We start from the raw sequence: 22,674 nt of genomic DNA, 5'->3' as shown, positions 1-22,674 counted from the left end.
GTCTGTTAGATATGTTTATTAAAATATTTTCTCTATTTTTGGCTTGTGTGTTTTGTTACTGCTAAATTTTGATAAGCAGTTTTAAATTTTGATAAAGTCCACATGTATAATTTTTTTTTTTCTCTAAGAAGTCTTTGCCTGCTCCAAGGCTGTGGAGATATTCTCCTAGGTTTTCTTCTGAAAGCTTTATCGTTTTGGCTTTTACATTTAGGTCTATGATCCATGTCAAATTAATTTTTGTGTACAGTGTGAGGTCAGGATGGGCATTCATTTATCCATTTGGGTAATTGATAGTTCCGGTAACATTCGTTGAAAAGTCTTTCTCCCATTTGATTGCTTTAGTGCGTTTGTCAAAAACGATTTCACTATATATTTGGGTCTATTTCTGGATTCTCTATTCTGTTCCATTGATCTATTTGCCCATCCTTTTATCAGCACCACGGTTTTGATTGCTGCAGCTTTATGGTAAGTCTTGAAATCATGTAGTATAAGTCCTATAGTGCTTTTATTTTTCAAGATTGTTTTCAATCTTCTATATCTTTTGCATTTCCATATAAACACTCTGCTGGGATTTTGTTCAGGATTGCGTTAAATCTGTAGATTAATTTGGGATAGGAATGACAATCTTAAAAATATTGCATCTTCTAATCCATGAACATGTTTATCTTTCCATTTATTTAGGTCTTTAATTTCTCTCAGCAGTGTTTTGTAGTTTTCACTGTAGAGATTTTGTTAGATTTATTTTCAATTAATTGGATTATTTTTAATGTAGTTTGTGTTTTTATAAATGATATTATTTTTTAAAATTTCATTTTGCAATTCTTGCTGGTATATAGAAAAACAGTTGATTTTTTATCTTGACCTTATCTCCTGCTATATTCACTTATTGCTGCTGGTAGGGTTTTTTATTTTGCTTTGGGGTAGATTTCTTAGGATTTTCTCTGTGTGCACGTCATCTGCAAATAAAGACAGTTTCACTTCTTTCTTTCCAAACCTTATGCCTTTTATTTTTCTTATTTTATTGAACTGGCTAGGGTGGAACTTTTAGTACGATGTTTAATAGAAGTGGTGAAGATGATATGCTCTCTTTGTTGCCCATCTTAGGAGAGAGGCATTCAGTGTTTCATGGGTAGGTATGTTAACTATAGACTTTTCATAGGTGCCCTTTATCAGATTGAAGATAGTTCCTTATATTCTTAGTTTGCTGAGAGTTTTTATTTTTTTCCTCCAGTTCTTGTATTTTTCAACTTCAGAATTTTTTTTTGAATTTTCTTTTTATTGAGGTTATGACAGTCTACAACATTGTGAAATTTCAGTTGTACATTATTATTTGTCAGTCACCCTATAAATGTGCCCCTTTACCCTTAGGTCCACCCTCCAACCTTCTTCCCCCTGGTAAACTGTTCCCTTTGTCCATGTGTTTGTTTATCTTCCACATATGAGTGAAATCACATAGTGTTTGTCTTTCTCTGACTTATTTCACGTAACAGAATACCCTCAAGGTCCATCCTTGTTGTTGCAAATGGGACAATTTTGTCTTTTTTTTTTATGGCTGAGTCCGTTGTATATATATGTATATACTACATCTTCTTTACCCAGTCATCGGTCAGTGGGCACTTGGGTTGCTTCCATGTCTTGCCTATTGTGAATAATGCTGCAGTGAACATAGGGGTGCATAAGTCTCTTTGAATCATTGATTTCAAGTTCTTTGGATAAATACCCAGTAGTGGGATAGCTGGGTCATGTGATATTTCTATTTCTAATTTTTTGAGAAATCTCCGTACTGTTTTCCATAGTGACTGCACCAATTTGCATTCCCACCAGCAGTGTATGAGAGTTCCCTTTTCTCCACAACCTCTCCAACATTTGTTATTTTTTATTTTGGTGATTAAAGCTATTCTAACGAGTGTAAGTTGATATCTTACTGTAGTTTTGATTTGCATTTCCCTAATGATTAGTGATCTTGAACATCTTTTCATGTGCCTGTTGCCCATCTGTATATCTTCTTTGGAGAAATGTCTGTTCATATCCTCTGCCAATTTTTTGATTGGGTTGTTTGTGTTTTTGTTGTTGAGTTGTATGTGTTCTATATATATTATGGAGATTAACCCCTAGTTGGATATATGATTTGCAAATATTTTCTCCCAATTGGTAGGTTGTCTTTTTGTTTTGATCCTGATTTCCCTTGCCTTGCTGAAGCTCTTTAGTCTGATGAACTCCCACTACTTTATTTTTTCTTTTGTTCAATTTCAGAATTTTTTATATGGTTCTTTTTAATGATTTCTTTCTCTTTGTTGATTTTCTCTATATGGTGAGATGTCATTGTCAAACTTTAATTCTTCAGACATGGTTCCCTATAGTTTTTTGAACGTATTTATAATAGCTGATTTAAAGTCTTTGTTGCAAGTCTAAAGCCCAGGGACAGTTTTTATTCACTGCTCTTTTTCTTCCTGCATGGGTCATACTTTCTTGTTTCTTTTCATGTCTTGTAATTTTTGGTTGAAAAATAGACATTTTGCATAATTTAATGTGGCCACTCTGGAAATCAGATTCTCCCCTCTCCCTAGGCTTTGTTGTTGTTTGTTTTTGTTGTTGTTTATTAGTTCAGTGACTTTTCTGAACTAATTCTGTAAAGTCTGTAGTCTTGTTTCATGTGTAACCAGTGAAATCTCTGTTTGGTCAACTTAATGGTCAGCTAATGATTGGACAGAGATTTTAATAGTTACAATTAATAAGTTTCCCAGTCTTTACTGAGGGGCTCTCTGTGTGTTGGGCATACCTTCAACATTCCGTCAGGCAACTGACAACTCTCCTGTAGTTTTTACTTCCTTTGCTTTAATGGAGCCTTGAGGTCAGCCAGAGGTGAGAACTTACGGCCTTCTCATGTCTTTCCTAGGCAAACGTACAGTCTTGCACATGCACACGGCCTTTTGGATTCTTAGGAATATGTTGGCACTTTCCAAACCCCCTATGAATATCTCATTTCTTAGCTTTTTCTTTTAAGCTTTTTGGTTAGCCCATTGTTTGCCCTAGCTGTTATCTACTGCCTTAGGCAGTAGAGAAGTTAACCAGTTGACTCTCAGTGTTTCTGACAAGCATGCATCTCCTTCTCTACCACACTCAGGTCTAATAAAGACAGCTTTGCAAATGGGTCTCCCAGGCAACCACTGGACAAGCCACATAATGACAGTTATCTGGGAATAAGGCTTTTAAGGCACTGAACCCTTTTCTTTCTCCTCTCCCGGCTTCTAGGCTATTGATTTTCACCACGATTGAGGGCTGTTGATTTTCAAGGCTGCCACAGAGCTTTGGGTTGTGGGGGAGTATGTGGGAGTCACAGAAGAGCAAGTTCACATGCCACAAAGCTCATTGTTCTTACCTATATTCCACTATTTTTCTTGAATAAATGCTTCCAGATGTACGTAAGGTTTTGGTTAATTCCAGAGTTCTTAAAAGGTTGATTCCTATAATTTTTGCTTGTTTTCTGGTTGCCTCTATGGAGGAGAGTTTTTGGAAGTCCCTACTGTGCCATTTTCACTGATATCACTATCCCATAGCATTTTTAAGAGGAATAAATATTGTTAATAATAATAGCTTACATTCTCAGTATACTGTTAAGTGCTTTATTTGTGTAATTTGTTACTAATAAATATTATCTACATGAAATTATGGTAATTTCGGAAGACGTTTCTTGCTCCCTTTAAAAATGTTTTGTAATTTAAGCACTCTTTGACAAGGATTTTCTTGCTTTAAAAATACCTGTTCTTAATTTGGGGCAGTAGGGGTGTAAATTTTTATAAACAGAAATGTGAACATTAAATTTATAGTTGACCTTGTGGAAAGACTGTTATTTTGTCTTTTAAAATTATTTTTAGGGAACACCTGGCACTTATTTGACTTCTCATAATCAGGCTTCCTACACTCAAGAAACAGCTAAGCCTTCAGTGGGCTCTATCTCTCTTGGACTGCCACGGCAACAGGAGTCTGCCAAATCAGGTCAGTGAGTAAATACTCCTAATGTTCCTGCGTTTGTAACACCATTGACAGTAATACAGCACTTGATCTCTTCGTGTTTCTCTTGCTTTGGTCCATAGCCACTGTGCCCTACATCAAGCAGGAAGAATTCTCTCCCCGAAGCCAAAACTCACAGCCTGAGGGTTTATTGGTCAGGGCACAACATGAAGGAGTGGTCAGAGGTAAACTATGATGTTTGGCAGAAATATTAAAATTTTGTCCCTAATAAATTTATTAAAGGAAGTCATTAAATATTTTAAAGATGGGTTATGTTAGAGAGTTTAAAGTCTAAATTTGTTTTCTTTCCATACAAAAATGATTTTAAAACTTTGAAATTTCATATTTCAGCAATCCCTTTTAATAATTGCAATATTATTTTAAAAGTACATTTCAGTAAAACTAAAACTATTCTTTTTGTGCTGCTGTTTCCTCCGCTTTTTGCCCCTCACTCAAGTAGGGGCTGATTTTATTTGTTGTTTTTTGCAGAGGTAGGGAGTGTAATTTGCTAATGATGTTTTTATTCAGGTACCACAGGAGCCATTCAAGAAGGAAGTATAACTCGGGGCACTCCAACCAGCAAAATTTCTGTGGAGAGCATCCCATCCCTGCGTGGGTCCATCACTCAGGTTAGTTATGATCATTCCTAGTGTACTGAACAATGCCTAAGGAGCAAACTCGAAGTCAAATCTCAAGATCTTTGGCTCTTCCTGACCACAAACTATAATATCTGTACTGTGGTTCATTTGAAAAGATCAGTTATTTGCAAATTGGCAGAAGAAACAAGTTCTAATTGATGCAGCTCTCCCTGTCTTCCTGGCAAAGCTTTTACTATGTGTTCAGCTTAAATAGAAATTGAAAAGCACATCCTTATAAATTATTTGCTTGGTTTTGTTGCCCCTTGTGAAAATGAAGGTCTGCAGTCTCAGTATGTAATCTGCCTTGCTAGAATCTAATGCTAAGCTAAGCTAAGCTAGGAAATATGGATGACATTGACAAAAGCACCAAAAATCAAATATCTTCTTCCAATTTTAGGCTAAATAAATTGCCAATTTTGATTAAAAAAAGGTCTTCCTTTTTCTCAGTTAGATGTTAATTTTAGTTTGAAGTGTAAAACAGTCCTTAGTCTCTTTATTAATGTACATCTGGAAAAGGAAAGTCCTCTTTTGGGAAATAATTGTGAACAGAATCCTGTGCTTTTACGTGTTGTACCTGTCACAAGTTTTCTGTTCTCTTCTTCTTTCTTGTCTTTTGTTCTTATTCCCTAGGACAGTGGTTAAAGTGTGGTCCCCAGACCAGCAGCATCAGTGTCACCTGGGAAGTTGTAGACATGTAAATGCTCATGCCCCACCCCAGATTTACTGAAGTCTCAGCTGTGTGGGTGGGGCCCAACGATCTCTTTTTCCAGCCCTCCAGTGATTCTGCTGCATGCTTGTTTGAGACTCATGCCCTAGGACCTTGCTGACCAAGTGTAGTCTCTGCCCCGGACTATCAGCATCACCTGGGAGCTTGTTAGAGTAATGCAGAAATTTCACTCCCCACTCCAGACCTATTGAATCAGAATCTCCATTTTAATAAGATTCCTCAGTGATTCTTCCCTAAGGCATGGTTTATAGAGTATATGGCCTATAGTGATCTAGAAAGTAACATACTAACTTTTCAGACTGCTCCTTCCACATTTGACTGAAGTATACGTTCCCCCGAAATTAGTTTTCAGAATAAGCAAACACTTTAATACAAACAGAAGAAAAATAAATGGCCTATGTGTATTATTTTTTTCTTCTTCATTTTCACTCTAGTATCCAAACTGTAGGTAGGAAGACAGCATGAACTGGATCAAATGAGGCTAGGCTGTATCTGTTTATTTTCAAATCAGTCTGTGCATGTGATATGAGCACATCTGAACTGGATGTTATGGATTTCCAGATGTTTACTACCAAGCTCACGTACAGCTGGATGAATAAATGTATTGCTGTCATCACTTCTTCCTGCTGTGAGCATTTGGTTTCAGATCGTCCTCACAAGAGTTTTGGGGACACTAAATGTGTGAGTGGGCTAGGTTTGGGCCTCCTACTCCCATTTCGACCCAAGCGGCTCAATTTTTCAAAGTATCCTACATATTAGGTTCCGTGAATGATTTCCCTTGAAGGAAGAGTTTACTGCTTAAAGGAAGAATAAAAAGAACCATGACCATAAGCAATCCAGAAGAGGACTAATGATGGCAAAAATTCAGATGATGTGACCTAAACTAAATTCATGTCACAAAATGGAGGCGTCTGAGTTTTTCTTCCCTTCCTGTTCTTGATGACCAGGGGTCTAACTGAGCAGACAGTTTGGTACTTGAAAGTTCTTTTTTCTCTTATCACAATATGAGAGAAAGTTGTGGTACTCTAAATTTAAAGCTTAAGTTATTGTCTTATTTTTATTAGAGATTTTATAAAAGCTTTCTTACATTTGTGTGATTTTGGGCCTTAAGACAAATTTTTTTTTCTAAGAGTTAAGTGCCTTCATAGAGGTTTGACTTCAAGGTGGGGAAAAAAGCTGATTCAACTCATAAGCCTTTCAGCAGTTTAAGAAGTTTTATATGGCAGGGTTCAAGGATGAAGGTACAGTATTTTTTTATGTTTGTGAAAACTTGACGTCTGATTTCCTCTCGTGTGCTTGTCCTTTCTTCTCTGAAGCTATGGATTGATCTGACTCTCAGTGTAGTAGTTAAATTTTGTGAGTGCCTTGCGTTTTCTCTAAACTCAAGTGACTCTTTTGGTGCTTGTGTTTGATTTGATGGCAGGGTACCCCAGCTCTCTCCCAGGCTGGCATACCAACTGAGGCTTTGGTGAAGGGATCTATTTCTAGAATGCCCATTGAAGAGAGCAGTCCTGAGAAAGGCAGAGAGGAAGCTGCATCCAAAGGCCATGTTATTTATGAAGGCAAAAGTGGACACATCTTATCATATGATAGTAAGTATTGTGTTTATACACTGAAGCTGATACTGTAATGTGTGATTGAAAGCATGAGCTCTGGTTCCCCACATACTTTCTTTGGGGAAGTTCCTTCCCTGAACCCAGGTTTCTTCTCTGTGAAAGAGATTGATAATAGTAGTACCTTCTCATGAAACTTTTGTGAAAAATTAACTAAGGCAGTCAATGAAAAGTGATTAACAGTGCAGAGCCCATAGTAAGTGTCTCATTAAGTGGTAATGAATTTCAGCAACTATGGTCAGTTGATTTAGCCTAGGAAAAGAATCTTGGTTTAACTTTAATAGAATCACTTTTTAAAAATTTTTATTTTATTGAGGTCATAATAGTTTATAGCATAGTGAAGTTTCAGTTGTACATTATTCGTCAGTCACCATATATGTGCCCCTTTACCCCTCATGCCCACCCTGAAACCCCCTTCCCCTTTGGTAACCACTAATCTGTTATCTTTGTCCATGTATTTGTTTATCGTTCACATATGAGTGAAATCATACAGTGTTTGTCTTTCTCTGTCCGGCTTATTTCACTTAACATAATACCCTAAGGTCCATCCATGTTGCAAATGGGACAGTTTTGTCTTTTTTATGGCTGAGTAGTATTCCATTGTATATGTATACCGCATCTTCTTTATCCATTCATCAGTTGATGGACACTTGGGTTACTTCCACTTCTTGGGTATAGTGAATAATGCTGCAGTGAACATAGGAGTGCGTAAGTCTCTATGAATCGTTGATTTCAAGCTCTTTGCATAAATACCCAGTAGTGGGATAGCTGGGTCATAGGATATTTCTATTTTTAATTTTTTGAGAAATCTCCATACTGTTTTCCACAGTGGTTGCGCCAGCTTACATTCCCACCAGCAGAGTATGAGGGTTCCCTTTTCTTCACAACCTCTCCAACATTTGTTGGTTTTTGTCTTGGTAATTATAGACGTTCTAATAGGTGAAAGGTGATTGTAATTTTGTAATTTTGATTTGCATTTCCCTAATGATTAGTGATGTTGAACATCTTTTCACGTGCCTTGGCCATCTGTATATCTTCTTTGGAAAAATGTCTGTTCATTTCTTCAGCCTATTTTTTGATTGGGTTGTTTGATTTTTTGTTTTGAGTTGTATGAGTTCTTTATATATTTTGGAGATTAACCCCTTGTCAGATATATGATTTACAAATATTTTCTCCCTGTTCATGGGTTGTCTTTTCGTTCTGTTCCCGGGTTCCTTTGCCTTGCAGAAGCTCTTTAGTCTGATGATGTCTCATTTGTTTATTTTTTCTTTTGTTTCCCTTGCCCAAGTAGACCTGGTATTAACAAGATCCTTCTAAGATCAATGTCAAAGAGTGTACAGCCTGTATTTTCTTCTAGGAATTTTATGGTTTCATGTCTTACCTTCAAGTCTTTAATCCATTTTGAGTTAATTTTTGTGTATGGCGAAACATAATGGTCTACTGTCATTCTTTTGCTTGTGCCTGTCCAGTTTTCCCAACACCATTTATTGGAGAGACTTTCCTTTCTTCATTGTATGTTCTTAGCTCCTCTGTTGAAGATTAGCTCTCTGTAGATGTGCAGTTTTATTTCTGGGCTTTCAGTTCTGTTTCATTGATCTGTGTGCCTGTTTTTGTACCAGAACCATGCTGTTTTGATTACTATAGCTTTGTAGTATATTTTCAAGTCAAGGATTGTGATGCCTCCAGCTTTGTTCTTTTTCCTCAGGGTTGCTTTAACTATTGGATTTTGTTGCCCCATATGAATTGTAGGATTCTTTGTTCTGTTTCCGTGAAGAATGTCATTGGGATTCTGATTGGGATTGCATTGAATCTGTAGATTGCTTTAGGTAGTATGGACATTTTAAGTATGTTTATTCTTCCAATCCATGTGCATGAAATATCTTTCCATTTCTTTATGTCATCATTGATTTCTTTCAATAATATCTTATAGTTTTCATTGTATAGGTCTTTCACCTCCTTGGTTAAATTTATTCATAGATATTTTATTCTTTTTGTTGTGACTGTAAATGGGATTGTATTATTGAGTTTTCTTTCTGTTAGTTCATTATTAGAGTATAGAAATGCAACTGGTTTTTGTACCCTGCAACTTTGCTGTAGTTGTTTATTATTTCTAATAGTTTTCCAATGGATTAATAGAATCAATTTTATTTTAAACAGATTCCTATTTTGTGAGTTAAGAATTAGGGAGTAGATAATAGTCTGATAATCCTGGAAAGAATATTGAATTTATATTCTCCTTAAATATAGCTATTTTAATTTCTGTATGTATGTAAACATTTTCTTTAGATGTATTGTGGTTATGTTTTCCTAGTAATATTATTTTATAAAAATGACTTAGTTATGCAGTAAAAGCCAAGTAATGGACTGAATTTGAGTTCTCATTTGCAACTGTTTTTGTGATCTGAGTAGTCAGTGATCATGCTTTTATCTTTCTCTTCAAATACAAAGAAATGAAGTATGTGATCACACAATGTCTTATGCAAAATACATGTATCTTTATTTCCTTCTTCCTTTCTTGTTTTAATGTTTCTGGAGTATATTGATTTACATTTTGTTTCTGGGGGAAGTAAATTAATGTACATTGCCTAAGCCAGAAATCTAGATGTCATCCTTGATTCTTCCTTCTCTTTCCACATCTAATCAGTCAGTCCCTAAGTTTCTATTCTCTTTATTAAAGTCTCTGGAATCCATCTGTTTCTTTGTATTCCTCACTGCCACCATCGTCTTTCACCTGGATAACTTGTCTCTCTGCCTAACTCATCTTCCTGCTTTCAGTCTTAACCCATATTCAAAACTGTACATTCATGTCACTTCCTGCTTGACTCTCAGTTGCTTTTAAGATCATTGTAAGCCCCTTACCTTGGTTTAATTACCCCTCTGTGATCTGCTTCCAGTTTATCTCTTCAGAATGTTCCGTTCCCACTTTTCCCTTAGCCCCCTTGCATTTACTACCCCCTACAGTCTTCCTCTCTGCTCCACTCTACACATTGGCCATTTACTGAGCTCAAATTCTTTTACTGTGCCAAACTTTGTCTTGCCTTGTGGTCTTTGTGCTCACTGTTCCCTTGGCCTGTACCGCCCCTTCCTCCCTTTACCTTTGACTTAAGCATCTCTGTTTATCCGTCAGTTCTCAGCTTAAACATTACTTCTTATAAATAGCCTTACCTGAAGCTTTGTTAGGTTTCCCTTTTAGCATTCTCATAGCGCATTTTACTTCTTTTTTCATAGTACTTATTGCACTCTGTAGTAATTGCCTATTAATTTATCTGTATCTGTCTCTATTGAGCAAGTTTCATGAGCGGAGGGACTTAATTTGTCAACCTTATCTGCAAGCCCAGCTTATGCCTGACACTCAGTAAATATGTTTGAATGCATGAAAACATTTTTATAAATATGTACACAGATGTTTATTATAGGTTAAGACTAGTTTTTATATTATTATTTTTATAAGATAGACTTTGAAATTAAGATAACTTATTTATTGTACAACAGGCTTTGGGCTCTGAGCAATTTTTGTTTCTTTATTCTGTAGATATTAAGAATGCCCGAGAAGGGACGAGGAGTCCAAGAACAGCTCATGAAATCAGTCTAAAAAGAAGCTATGAATCAGTGGAAGGAAATATAAAGCAAGGGTTGTCAATGAGGGAGTCTCCTGGGTCAGCACCGTTGGAAGGTAAGATGTTTCCACAACATTATTTAGATAGATTTAATTTTGTATAGTAAATTTGCATTGTTGAATTAGGTTATGTTCAGTCTCTGTTGTTTCTACATGAAATTTATATCTATATTAATATATAAATGAAACATATAAACAGAATGTATCAGTGTATTATTAATATATAATACATAAAATATATATAATTAATATATTAATATAAAACATTAATGTAGGTTTAAGTTTACATTCATATCTATGTATAAGTCATGTGGTACACGACAGTGGAGAGAAGTAAAATTAAACATAATTGATCATCTTGTAGGTAACTCTTAGAAGCTCATATAATTTGTCGATTTTTCTTGTTTAAGTGAGTTTAAAAATGTAAAATTCTTTCTGAGAACTTTGTTTTTATTGTGAAACAGACAAAGTGATGTAATAGGTAGAGCAAAGACATGTAGATTAATCCCACCTGCATCCTTTCCTTTGCATTTGTCTGTGCCTGTTTATTCCTCTGTAAATTAAAGAGTATACCTTCCTTTGTGTGAGGATTAGTGACAAGTATCCAACTTTGTTCTGATCATGCACTCAGTAAATAACAGTTTTATTTTGTTATGACTCATTTTATTTAAATCTTAACTTGCCTCAACTGTTTAATTTTAATCTAGATGAAATACTAAAAACAGGGTAGGACTCCTCAATCTTAGAAGTCCTATGTAATTTTCTAAGAGCTGGATTTTCCCTGTATTAAAAAAAAAGTGTCACTTCACTTTAGAGTAAATGTGTGTGGTGTTATTTCCAATTGTTGATTCAGATTTATTAGCAGTATGACGTGAAATTTCTAAAGAGGTAGTTTACGACTCTTTCATTTTGATTTGCGTGTCCCATTTAATATATTTTGTCTATTTTTGAGGTATCCGTCTTTCATATTTTCCCTTTCTCACAGATATATTTTGAAGCTAAACAGTGATTTCCAGTCCCTCTGTATTCTCTCTTACCTTGGTAAAGAAGCATTGGGATTTAGATTGAGCTTTGAAAGTGACTCTCTTTTCTTTTTGACCTATAATGGGTGTCTTCTTTGGCCATTTTCTATTTAGGAAAAAGTTTAAAAAGGAATGAGTGATGTCATGTTGGGTACTCCCAACTTTTATTTTTTCCGTGATTTCCTTCTGAGTAGTTCATAATTTAAAATATCCTTTTCTCTACAGAGCTTTTATCAAAAATATATACTCTTTGGGGCCACCCTGGTGCTACAGTGATTAACTTTGCACGTTCTGCTTCGGCAGCGCAGGGTTCACTGGTTTGGATCCCAGGTGCAGACCCATGTACGACTTAGTAAGCTATGCTGTGGCAGGCATCCCACATATAAAGTGGAGGAAGATGGGCACAAATGTTAGCTCAGGACCAATATTCCTCAGCAAAAAGAGGAGGATTGGCAGCAGATGTTAGCTCAGGGCTAATCTTCTTCATCAAAAAAATTACTCTTAGCGACAGTGTGAAGTACATGTGAATTGACATACACATTATGTTTAATACTTGAATTATTTTCTTGTTTGAAAGGGCTGATATGCCGAGCATTACCCAGGGGGAGCCCTCATTCTGACCTCAAAGAAAGGACTGTGCTGTCTGGTTCCATAATGCAGGGTAAAAGTTTTGTTCATTTTGGTTTTATTCATGACTGTCTCACTGGCAAAGTCGTTTGACATTAATTTGCAGTGCATGAAACCTGCTTTTCAAGATATTTTCCCTTTTGAACAAGACATTTAAGTCTTGATTATAACTGTTCTGTCTCTGCGCTACATAGTTTATTTGAAGATGATAGTTGCCTAATTTTTGAAGATAGAGACATCTTCATTATGTAAGAATCATTCTGTGATGGTGATAAATGATGTATTAAATCTTAACCCTAAAGAAGAAATGACTGCTGAATATTTATTTACGGATCTGTTCTAAACAGAGAATTGAGTAGACACTGCAAGATGGCAAGGCATTAATTTTTTAAATTGCAGTAGAATATATGTAACAAAATTTACCATTTTAACAATTTTTAAGTGTATAGTTCAGTGCCATTGTTATGCAATCATCAGAATTCTCTTAATAAGTATGTTCCTTGAATTCTCTTTTGAAGGCACACCAAGAGCAACAACTGAAAGCTTTGAAGATGGACTTAAATATCCCAAACAGATTAAAAGGGAGAGTCCTCCTATACGAGCATTTGAAGGTGCAATTACCAAAGGAAAACCATATGATGGCATTACCACCATCAAGGAAATGGGGCGTTCCATTCATGAGATTCCACGGCAAGATATTTTAACTCAGGAAAGCCGAAAAACTCCAGAAGTGGTCCAGAGCACGAGGCCGATAATTGAGGGTTCCATCTCCCAGGTAACTAGACTGTAGTTCTTTTTGTCAGCCATTCCACTTTAGGCTGTGATATTTATGGAGCATTTTAAAAAGTGAGACTTAATAATTGTTGGTAGTTCTTATGCTGTGAGACCTATTGGAAGTAAACGTGAAAGTTTTATAGATGCTTTATCATTAGTTTTTCTTGTGTCCTTAGTGTGAAGTATATAATGTGGGAGAGTATGCAACTCAGGATTGGTGGGCTTGTGATTGAGGCATCCACACAGACAATAAGACTACCACGGCGAACTATAGTTGCCATGAGCCAAACATAGACCTGAGATAGAAAAATATTTGGATGCCTTCGGCTGCTGTAATGTTTGTTTCTTTCCCTTTAGGGTACACCAATAAAGTTTGACAGCAACTCAGGTCAATCTGCTATCAAACACAATGTCAAATCCTTAATTACGGGGCCTAGCAAACTGCCCCGTGGAATGCCTCCACTGGAAATCGTGCCAGAGAACATAAAAGTGGTCGAACGGGGAAAATATGAAGATGTGAAAGCAGGCGAGCCAGTGCGTCCCCGGCATACATCGGTGGTAAGCTCTGGCCCCTCCGTTCTTAGGTCAACACTTCATGAAGCTCCCAAAGCACAGCTGAGCCCAGGGATTTATGATGACACTAGTGCACGGCGGACACCTGTGAGTTATCAGAACACCATGTCCAGAGGCTCACCTATGATGAACAGAACTTCTGATGGTATGTTACTCTTGTATCCTTGTCTGATCATTTTTATTGCGCTTTTTCACCTCTAGCAAATAGTAAATGTTGAAGTGTTAGCTTTAGATTTTCACAAGATCTATAGGTTGTGCTTGATACTAGGGCTGTGGAAGGCTACCGTATTAAAAGTACAGGCATACCTTGTTTAATTGCGCTACGCTTTATTGCACTTCACAGATACTGTTTTTGTTTTTGTTTTTTTTTTGAGGAAGATTAGCCCTGAGCTAACTACTGCTAGTCCTCCTCTTTTTTTGCTGAGGAAGCCTGCTGCTGAGCTAACATCCGCGCCCATCTTCCTCTACTTTATATGTGGGACTCCTACCACAGCATGGCGTTCCAAGCGATGCCATGTCCACACCCGGGATCTGAACCAGCGAGCCCCGGGCCGCTGAGAAGCGGAACGTGTGAACTTAACTGCTGTGCCACCTGGCTGGTACCCCTGTATTTTTTACAAGACCCTCCACCAGCAAAAAGATTATGACTCACTGAAGGATCAGATGATGGTTAGCATTTTTTAGGGAAAAAGTATTTTTTAATTAAGGTATATACATTGTTTTTTTAGACATAATGCTATTGCACAATTAGTAAACTACAGTACAGTCTTTTTTATGCATTGGGAAACCAAAACATTCTCGTGACTTGCTTTATTGCAGTGGTCTGGAACTAAACCCGCAGTACCTCTGAGGAATGCCTGTAGGCATAATTATAGGTAAAATACCTAGTATTTTAATCAAGTGCAGAGTATGATGGAGTCCAGAAATGCTCTAGAATAAATATTTTCAGAGTGTTTTTTCAGCTAATTCTATAAGGTTTTAGAAGTCAGTTTTGACAGTCCTTCAGCAGCAGTCCGTTGTGGTAGTTGAAAGTTTAGGCTCTGGAGCAAGACTGCTTAGGCTTGAATTAAGGTTTTTCTTATTACACGAGCTTGGGCAAGTTACTGAACTTTTCTCTGCCTTAGTTTCCTCATCCCTAAAATGGTCAGGTAATAGTAAGCCATACCTCAATGGATTGTTGTGAAGATAAAATGAGGTAATATGTTTACGGGATTTTAAAAGAAAAAAATAGTGCCTGGTATTTTGAAGGACTCAATAAATGTGAACTGTTACTCTTGTCATTGTCATCAGAACCCCACACCTCCTTGGGGTTTATGCTGCTGGCAGGTACACCAGTAAGGTAAGAAGCATTGATTTTTACCATGTTGTCCCTGAAACAATCTGAGGCCCTTAAAAATGCATCCACTTATCATTTTAAATTTCATTGCGGTATATATTTATTGAGGGCTTGTGTCTGCAAGGTCCTGGGCTGGACACAGCAAGAGCTGTAAAGGTGAAGAGTGTGTTAGACAGTGGGAGAGGAGTAGCACAGAGGAAAGAGAAAAGGGAAGTGCCTGCTTCTGAGTAGAGTGGTGAATTAAAACCTTTTGGCTCTTGAAGAAGAATTGCCCTGCAGAGGGAAAAGGCATGCCATATTTAAGCAGGTCGGGGCTTGGAAGGGGATGTAATAAACCAGTGTGATGGTGGTTTTGACAGTCAGATTTGTATGATCATGGCAAAGTTGATATTATAAAATTGGTAATAATTAGATGGTGGTGATGGTTGCACAACATTGGGAGTGTATTAATGCCACTGAATTGTACCCTTTAAAATGGTAAATTTTATGTTATATGTTGTTTACCACCGTTATTACAACAGTTGAGCCTGATGGCCCATAAGTATTTGGATATGATAGGCATTGGTGGGATAATCTAACCTTTCTGAATAACATGGTTTAGAAAAGAAGAGGCTGGAGTAGGGAAGAGATCGATGTTGGTGAGGTAAAGAGAAAGTCTTTGTGGAAGTACAGAGCAGGAAAAAACAGTATAACTTAATGACCGATGGGCAGCAAGGAGGCCGCTTAGTAATGCAGGCTCAAAGAGAGGAAGGTGAGATTCGGTATGTGTGGGATCAAAAGAATTTAGAATGTTAAAGTCATACAGAAAAAATCATTTATAATGGATTTAAAGAGGAGTGTTGAACTTCATTATTAATCTTAACATTAGGTGGTAAAATGCTGGCACTATGATCCAAAAGTTGGTAATCTCCAAATCTCAAAAGCTTCTCCTAGTTGTTCACTTTGGCATATTTTGCAAGATTGAATGTTAAAAGTTTTAGTGGAAAGGCAAGATCAAAATATTATATGAATATAGTCTGTATTTGAGTGATTGAGAAATGGATAAATAGTATCATACTAAGCAAGTTTTCTTAAGAATTTGTGATGTTGGCTCTTTTTTTTCCAGTTACGATTTCTTCTAGCAAGTCTACCAATCATGAAAGAAAATCGACACTAACCCCTACCCAGAGGGAAAGCATACCAGCAAAGTCTCCAGTACCTGGGGTGGACCCTGTAGTCAGCCACAGCCCTTTTGATCCCCATCACAGGGGCAGCACTGCAGGAGAGGTTTATCGGAGCCACCTTCCCACACATTTGGATCCAGCCATGCCGTTTCACAGGGCTCTGGATCCTGGTAAGCACAGTGTGTATTGATAATTTATGGCAAAGAAATAATATACCTGTATGATTTTTTAAACTTTCTATTTATTAAAGTACAATATGCACATATCATTAGTGTACAGCTCAGTGAATTTTCACAAACTGTACACCCCTGTGCTACCAGCCCCCAAATCAGGAAACAAAATATTACCAGCACCCTTTAAAGAATTAAAAATAATAGGTATGTGACAAGCCCTCTTAGTGTTTGGCATTTGGTTAAGCCGATTGAAAAAGTGGGTTAATGTGACAATTATTTTTAAATGACACAGGCATACCTTAAACATTTTAATGTACAACATAGACGTTCATTTGTCAGTGTTCCGATATAAGGCCAAGGTCCACTGATTAAGCCTTACCATTGTCTTTCTTATATACATGATTCTCACATTTCCAGATTTCGTTTTTTAAGTGAAGCTAGAATTTAAAATCACTTCAAAGGAATCTAAATACAGAATCCTTCTGGATTTTTCCCAGTCTTTTAAAATTGTCTGGCCCATACCTGATTCAACTTCTATATCGAGTCTCCAAAACAGTCAACTTTGTTTCCAAAGAAACCACTCTTTTCATTTTTCTCTCATCGATTTACAGATTATTTGATGAAGTTACATAATTATTATTGTTCTCTCTTTTTTTTTAAAGATTGGCACCTGAGCTAACAACTGTTGCCAATCTTTTTTTTTTCCTTCTCCCCAAAGCCCCCCAGTACATAGTTGTCTGTTCTAGTTGTGAGTGCCTCTGGTTGTGCTATGTGGGACATCACCTCAGCATGGCCTGACCAGCAGTGCCATTGTACACCCGGGATCTGAACGGATGAAACCCCAGGCCACCAAAGCGCAGCGTGCGAACCTAACCATTCGGCCACGGCGCCGGCCCCTAAAGTTACATAATTATAGTAGCAAGTATAGCTGGAAAGAACTTTTGAACAGACACCGCTTCCTGTGGGTAAACATAATTCTGGTAGGTTCAGAGCGTGCAGGTTTTTGAGAGAGCAGTCTGTACTGGGCGCAGTGATGCTGCCTGCCAGGGGTGCAGGGCAGTTTGCTCTGCAGAGGGAAAGGAGTCCTGTCAGCAGGTCAGTGGAGAGTCGCTGCTGGGCTGTCATGACCCACCTGCTGTGCCAGTTCCACCCAGGTCCTATTCCCTGCTCCTCTTGCCTGCTGAGCCTCACTCAAATGTGTATTTTCTGCTCATCCCTCTTTATCATAAACTGCTTGCTCATTACAACCTTCAAGTTGAAATTGGGACACAGAACACTTGTATTTCACCTTGGTCCTTAGGGAAGCGATTTTCATTACCAGTGTGCCAAGATTTCTAAGGGTTATTTACATTTCATAGTAGCAAGTTACGTGTGGAAAATATTTTATCTGAAAGCTCTATCAATGCCATCAAATTGTTTGAGGACATTAAGTTTCAGAGGAGTCCACACCTAGTTCTTCAGGGACTGTCTCCCAAAACTGATGCATAAGTTCCCACAGAGTCAGCTGACAGACTTACGTGGCTGGGAGTTCTAGATGAAGGTGAAGCAAACATTCCAGAAAACTTATCATTTGTTTTTTTAGGGAGAACATATATATATATATAAAAAATAGTTCACTCAAGTTCTCAGACAAAATTGGGTGTTTATACTTTCATTTAGTGTTTCTCATAGTCCTTCATTTCTTAGCACTTTCATCTGCTTGTCATTTTTGAGCTGGAGCTGGATTGTAAATGTTTTGAGGATAGAGATGACATCTTCTACTCTTTTTTTTGCTGAGGAAGATTTGCCCTGAACTATCATCCACTGCCAATCTTCCTCTTTTTGTATGTGAGTCACTGCCACAGCATGGCCACTAACAGACAGGTGGTGTAGACTCATTCCCAGGTACTGATCCTGGGCCTCCAAAGCAGCATGCGCTGAACTTAACCACTAGGCCACCAGGGCTGGCCCTTATCTTGTACTTTTTACTATACCTACCCCTTCCTAACATCCTGTGTCATGCTCTAGGGTTGCCAAACTATAGCCTGGGGGCCAAATTTTGTTAGTGCCTGTTTGTGTAAATAAAGTTTTATTAGAACACAGCCACGCCCATTTGTCTATATTTTGTCTACGGCTGCTTTCATGCCGCACTGGCAGAGTTGAGTAGGGTTGACTGAGACCACATGGTCCACAAAGCCTAAAATATTTACCATCTGGCTCTTTACAGAAAAAGTTTGCTAATCTCTGCTCTAAATACATGCACTAATTAAATGCTTATAGACTAATCTTTTTCACTCCCAGGAAAGGAAAGTTACTGTTTGTCACAAAGTGTTTTCACATATATTTCCATTTGGTCATATTGGATGATCAGTACTACAAAAATAATTTTATTTTCAAACACAGCTCTTGGAGACTTGAGGTGAAAATATAATAAAGTTACATGGCAAAGACTGAAAATGAAACTACTTGAAAATTTTTTTAGCTACTGTTCTAATGGTACAAAGGTTAATACTCATGTTTTGTCTAGTTTCTCCTTTCCCTTTTCCATTACATTTAACATTAGAATGTTGATATTCATAATTGCTGACATATCAAGGTGTAGAATGAATCCACCTTAATCCCTGTACCGCCCCCACGCCAATGCTAAATAAAAATTGCGTGTGCAATTAGCTCAACAGGTGGTTTTTCTTACTCTTTCTGTGGGTGATGTTTAGCAAATGAATTTCATCCAGACTAAACTCAGTGCCTTTCTCTCATTCTCTCAATCAGCAGCTGCTGCCTACCTGTTTCAGAGACAACTTTCACCAACCCCAGGTTACCCAAGTCAATATCAGCTTTATGCAATGGAGAACACAAGACAGACAATCCTAAATGACTACATTACCTCACAGCAGATGCAAGTGAACTTGCGCCCAGATGTGGCCAGAGGACTGTCTCCACGAGAGCAGCAGTTGGGTCTCCCATACCCAGCAACAAGGGGTATGTGTTTTTGCAGTTCAGATTTCATGTAATTTATTATGTGTACCCAGAGTTTCCTACATACTCAATAACTATTTGTTGAATGAATGATGGAAAGAAAACCATATCCTTTAGCCCTTGAAGGCAAACAAAATAATGTATCAAGATGGAGTGTTTTGGTGAACACTGAAATAACTAAACCAAGTCAGTGTACTACTAGGTATTTGAAATCATTGTTTTACCAGTTTGCTGTCTCTCTTTAACCTATCCATGCGTTTAGGTTACTGGTAGGAGGCAGAGTATTTCCTGTCCTTCTCTAGATTTAAAGACAGTCTTACAAAGTAATGATCTTAAACATGTTTATTTATACTATATACGAAGTATCATTGGGTTATAGAGATAAAATAGCAAGCCATGTATGGTTCTGTATCTTTAGAGCAACATTTAAATTTAATGTACTTTTATTGTATTTGTCTTTTGAGCAGGAATCATTGACCTGACCAATATGCCTCCAGCAATTTTAGTGCCTCACCCAGGGGGAACAAGCACTCCTCCCATGGACAGAATCACTTATATTCCTGGGACACAGATTGCTTTCCCGCCCAGGCCGTACAACGCTGCTTCTGTGTCTCCAGGTGAGAGTTTGCAGTGACACACTTCTCTGATGTGAGCAGCATGCTTAAGTGTTGGCAGCGTAGCCTTTGAAGGTATTCTGGGCACTTGTTCTTCTTTGCTCTGCTGTTTTTCATGTAATATTCAGTGACAGTTCCTATATGCCATCTATCTAGATATTCTAAAATATCCGAAAAGCTTGTGTTATGTTCCGGTTGTCATCCAAGACTCTTAATAAAATAAACTCCCTACATCTCAAATCTGGAACTTATTGAAAAATTTTCAGTCGCTTAAGATAAATCTAAAAATGGTTTGCTGTAGCTGACAGGTTGATAATTTTGTCTTTAAGTTGCAGATTCATGTGTTTTACAGGACATTCAACACACCTTGTAGCCGCCGCAGGTGCTGAAAGAGAACGTGAACGGGAGCGGGAGAAGGAGCGGGAGCGGATTGCTGCCGCTTCCTCAGACCTCTACCTTCGGCCAGGTGGGGAATGGCTTTCTTCATTCTATAGACATTTCTTGGTAATCCAGTATGATGGGACATTGTGCTTATTGTTGTGGGGGATGACAATGTGATCTTACAAACAAGAACTATAAGACAGAAAGTAATTACATGCCTTATGTGAAGTACAGGTAAAAATGCTATACAAGTTGAAATGGTGCAAACACACATTTTAAACAGGTAAAGGAAGTTTTCATGATGAAGGTACCATTTTGATTTGGCCCCAGTGGTTGGCTACACTGGGCCCGAAGATACAGCTGGGTGCAGAGCTCGTTAAAGCTGAAAGTAGGGGCCGTCCCAGTGGTGCAGCGGTTAAGTGTACACGTTCTGATTTGGCGGCCTGGGGTTCGCCAGTTCGGATCCCGGGTATGGACATGGCACGGCTGGACAAGCCGTGCTGTGGTAGGCGTCCCACATATAAAGTAGAGGAAGATGGGCACGGATGTTAGCTCAGGGCCAGTCTTCCTCAGCAAAAAGAGGAGGACTGGCAGCAGTTAGCTCAGGGCTAATCTTCCTCAACAACAACAAAAAAAGGTGAAAGCAGCCCAAGCAAAGGCTCATAGACATGGAGACATATGTGTTGTTATGCTGGAGTTTAAAAGAAGAATGGAAAATATGTTTAGAAGATTGTATGGCATTTTTAATTACAAGTGAAGTGCTGCCGTTCAGTGCAGGAGGCAGGTGACATCATCAGAGGGGCATTTACACAAGAGTGGCATGAGACGGATTAGAACCCTGAAGGTGGGTATGGCCTGGTGCCCAGAGGACAGTAAGACCGTGTCAATAGATCATACGTGTTCTAATGACTCCTGAGATAGGTTGACACTGGGAATGGCCAGAAGGGAACTGCTTGGAAGAATATTGGTAAAGTGAATCAGAAGGACTTAACAATAACTAGATATGGGGAATGAGGAAGAGATGAAAAACAAGATTGGTCTGCAGTTATTATGATAGAGTAGGATTAGTGAAAGCAAAGAGATAATGATTTTTATTTTGGACGTACTTAATCCAATATGTCTTTGGAACATTTGTTCTTATCCATGGTATACTTGTCTTTTTATATTCTTTTTTTTAAAAGATTGGCATTTGAGCTAACAACTGTTGCAAATCTTCTTTTCTTTTTTTTCTTTCTGCTTTTTCTCCCCAAATCCCCCCAGTACATAGTTATATATTTTAGTGGTGGGTCCTTCTAGTTGTGGCATGTGGGATGCCGCCTCAGCATGGCCTAATGAGCCCTGCCATGTCCATGCCCAGGATCTGAACCGGCGAAACCCTGGGCCGCTGAAGCCAAGTGTGCGAACTTAACCACTCGGCCACAGGGCCGGCCTTCTTTATATTCTGTTAATGTCAGTGAACTCAAACCTTTTACCATTTCCATACTGTCAGATATACAGATCTGGGACTTAGAAGAAAAGATTGTGCTTGGAGATGGTGACTCAGGACTCATCTGTAAGAGTTGAAACTCTGGCTTGAATGAGATTTCCAAGGGGCAAGCATGTGAAGAGAGGAGTAGGTCAGTCCTTAGATGTGACTGGGAAGGATGTTGTAGATGGAGGCAAAGGGAACCAGAGACCTGGTCACAGAGGTAGGTGCAGAACCGAAGGGCCTGGTGTGACAAGGTTGTCACCTTCACATGGTCATAGGAGACAGACATAGAAAAGGAGCCCAAAAGCTAGTCATCATATTTGACCTAGAAATACCGTTCTTGAAGATTTCTCTTAAACAATTAAATGGTTGCAAAGCCTAAAGACATTTAGATGTAACCTCTTGTCTATATATAATAATAAATCACTAAGTCACCATAGGAAATGCTTTAGTGAATTGTAAGGTAGCACCATAATATCGATTATATGTCAGTTGTATAAAACCATGGAAATTGGTTTAATTAAAGAAAGCTGGGGGCTGGTTCCATGGCCGAGTGGTTAAGTTTGTGTGTTCTGACTCAGCGTCCCAGGGTTTTGCCGGTTCAGATCCTGGGCACGGACCTAGCACCATTCATCAGGCCATGCCGAGCTGGTGTCCCACATAACACAAACAGAAGGATCTACAACTATGTACTGGAGGGCTTTGGAGAGAAGGAGGGGGAAAAAAAATGGAGGAAGATGGGAACAGATGTTAGCTCAGGGCCAGTCTTCCTCAAAAACTAAATAAATAAATAAAAAATGAAAGTTGAGTGCAAATGATACATAACTTTGGTAGGAACTATATTTTAAAAATGCTTTTGATCCTACTGATAAATAACATGCAGATTTAAGACAATTAAATATGATTTTTCTCCATCAGACATTTAAAAGGTTGATAAATATTCTGTGTTCGAGTGTTTAAAGAAACACTGCATCTCATACACA

The 22,674-nt window shown here is 38.0% G+C and overlaps 1 protein-coding gene across 36 annotated transcripts in view; it reads left to right on the top strand.

Annotated features, from left to right (window-relative positions):
* Nucleotides 1-22,674, top strand: part of NCOR1 (nuclear receptor corepressor 1) — a 154,709-nt gene that overhangs the window by 111,715 nt on the left and 20,320 nt on the right. For 25 of the 36 annotated variants that reach the window (XM_070481978.1, XM_070481982.1, XM_070481975.1 and 22 more), the window contains 12 exons: nucleotides 3,876-3,996; nucleotides 4,095-4,196; nucleotides 4,540-4,640; nucleotides 6,800-6,968; nucleotides 10,522-10,662; nucleotides 12,205-12,288; nucleotides 12,773-13,029; nucleotides 13,386-13,746; nucleotides 16,043-16,270; nucleotides 19,022-19,231; nucleotides 19,696-19,845; nucleotides 20,195-20,308. In XM_070481978.1, the coding sequence (XP_070338079.1) occupies nucleotides 3,876-3,996; nucleotides 4,095-4,196; nucleotides 4,540-4,640; nucleotides 6,800-6,968; nucleotides 10,522-10,662; nucleotides 12,205-12,288; nucleotides 12,773-13,029; nucleotides 13,386-13,746; nucleotides 16,043-16,270; nucleotides 19,022-19,231; nucleotides 19,696-19,845; nucleotides 20,195-20,308 (2,038 nt within the window). The remainder of the gene's footprint in view (nucleotides 1-3,875; nucleotides 3,997-4,094; nucleotides 4,197-4,539; nucleotides 4,641-6,799; nucleotides 6,969-10,521; nucleotides 10,663-12,204; nucleotides 12,289-12,772; nucleotides 13,030-13,385; nucleotides 13,747-16,042; nucleotides 16,271-19,021; nucleotides 19,232-19,695; nucleotides 19,846-20,194; nucleotides 20,309-22,674) is intronic. The other 11 variants (XM_044745501.2, XM_070481995.1, XM_070481988.1 and 8 more) reach the window with 4 other exon arrangements.

Source organism: Equus asinus, chromosome 13 (genome assembly GCF_041296235.1).
Source record: "Equus asinus isolate D_3611 breed Donkey chromosome 13, EquAss-T2T_v2, whole genome shotgun sequence".
Taxonomy (NCBI): Eukaryota; Metazoa; Chordata; class Mammalia; order Perissodactyla; family Equidae; genus Equus; species Equus asinus.
Note: the sequence above shows the minus strand (reverse complement) of the source record. Positions and strands in the feature narration are given on the sequence as shown.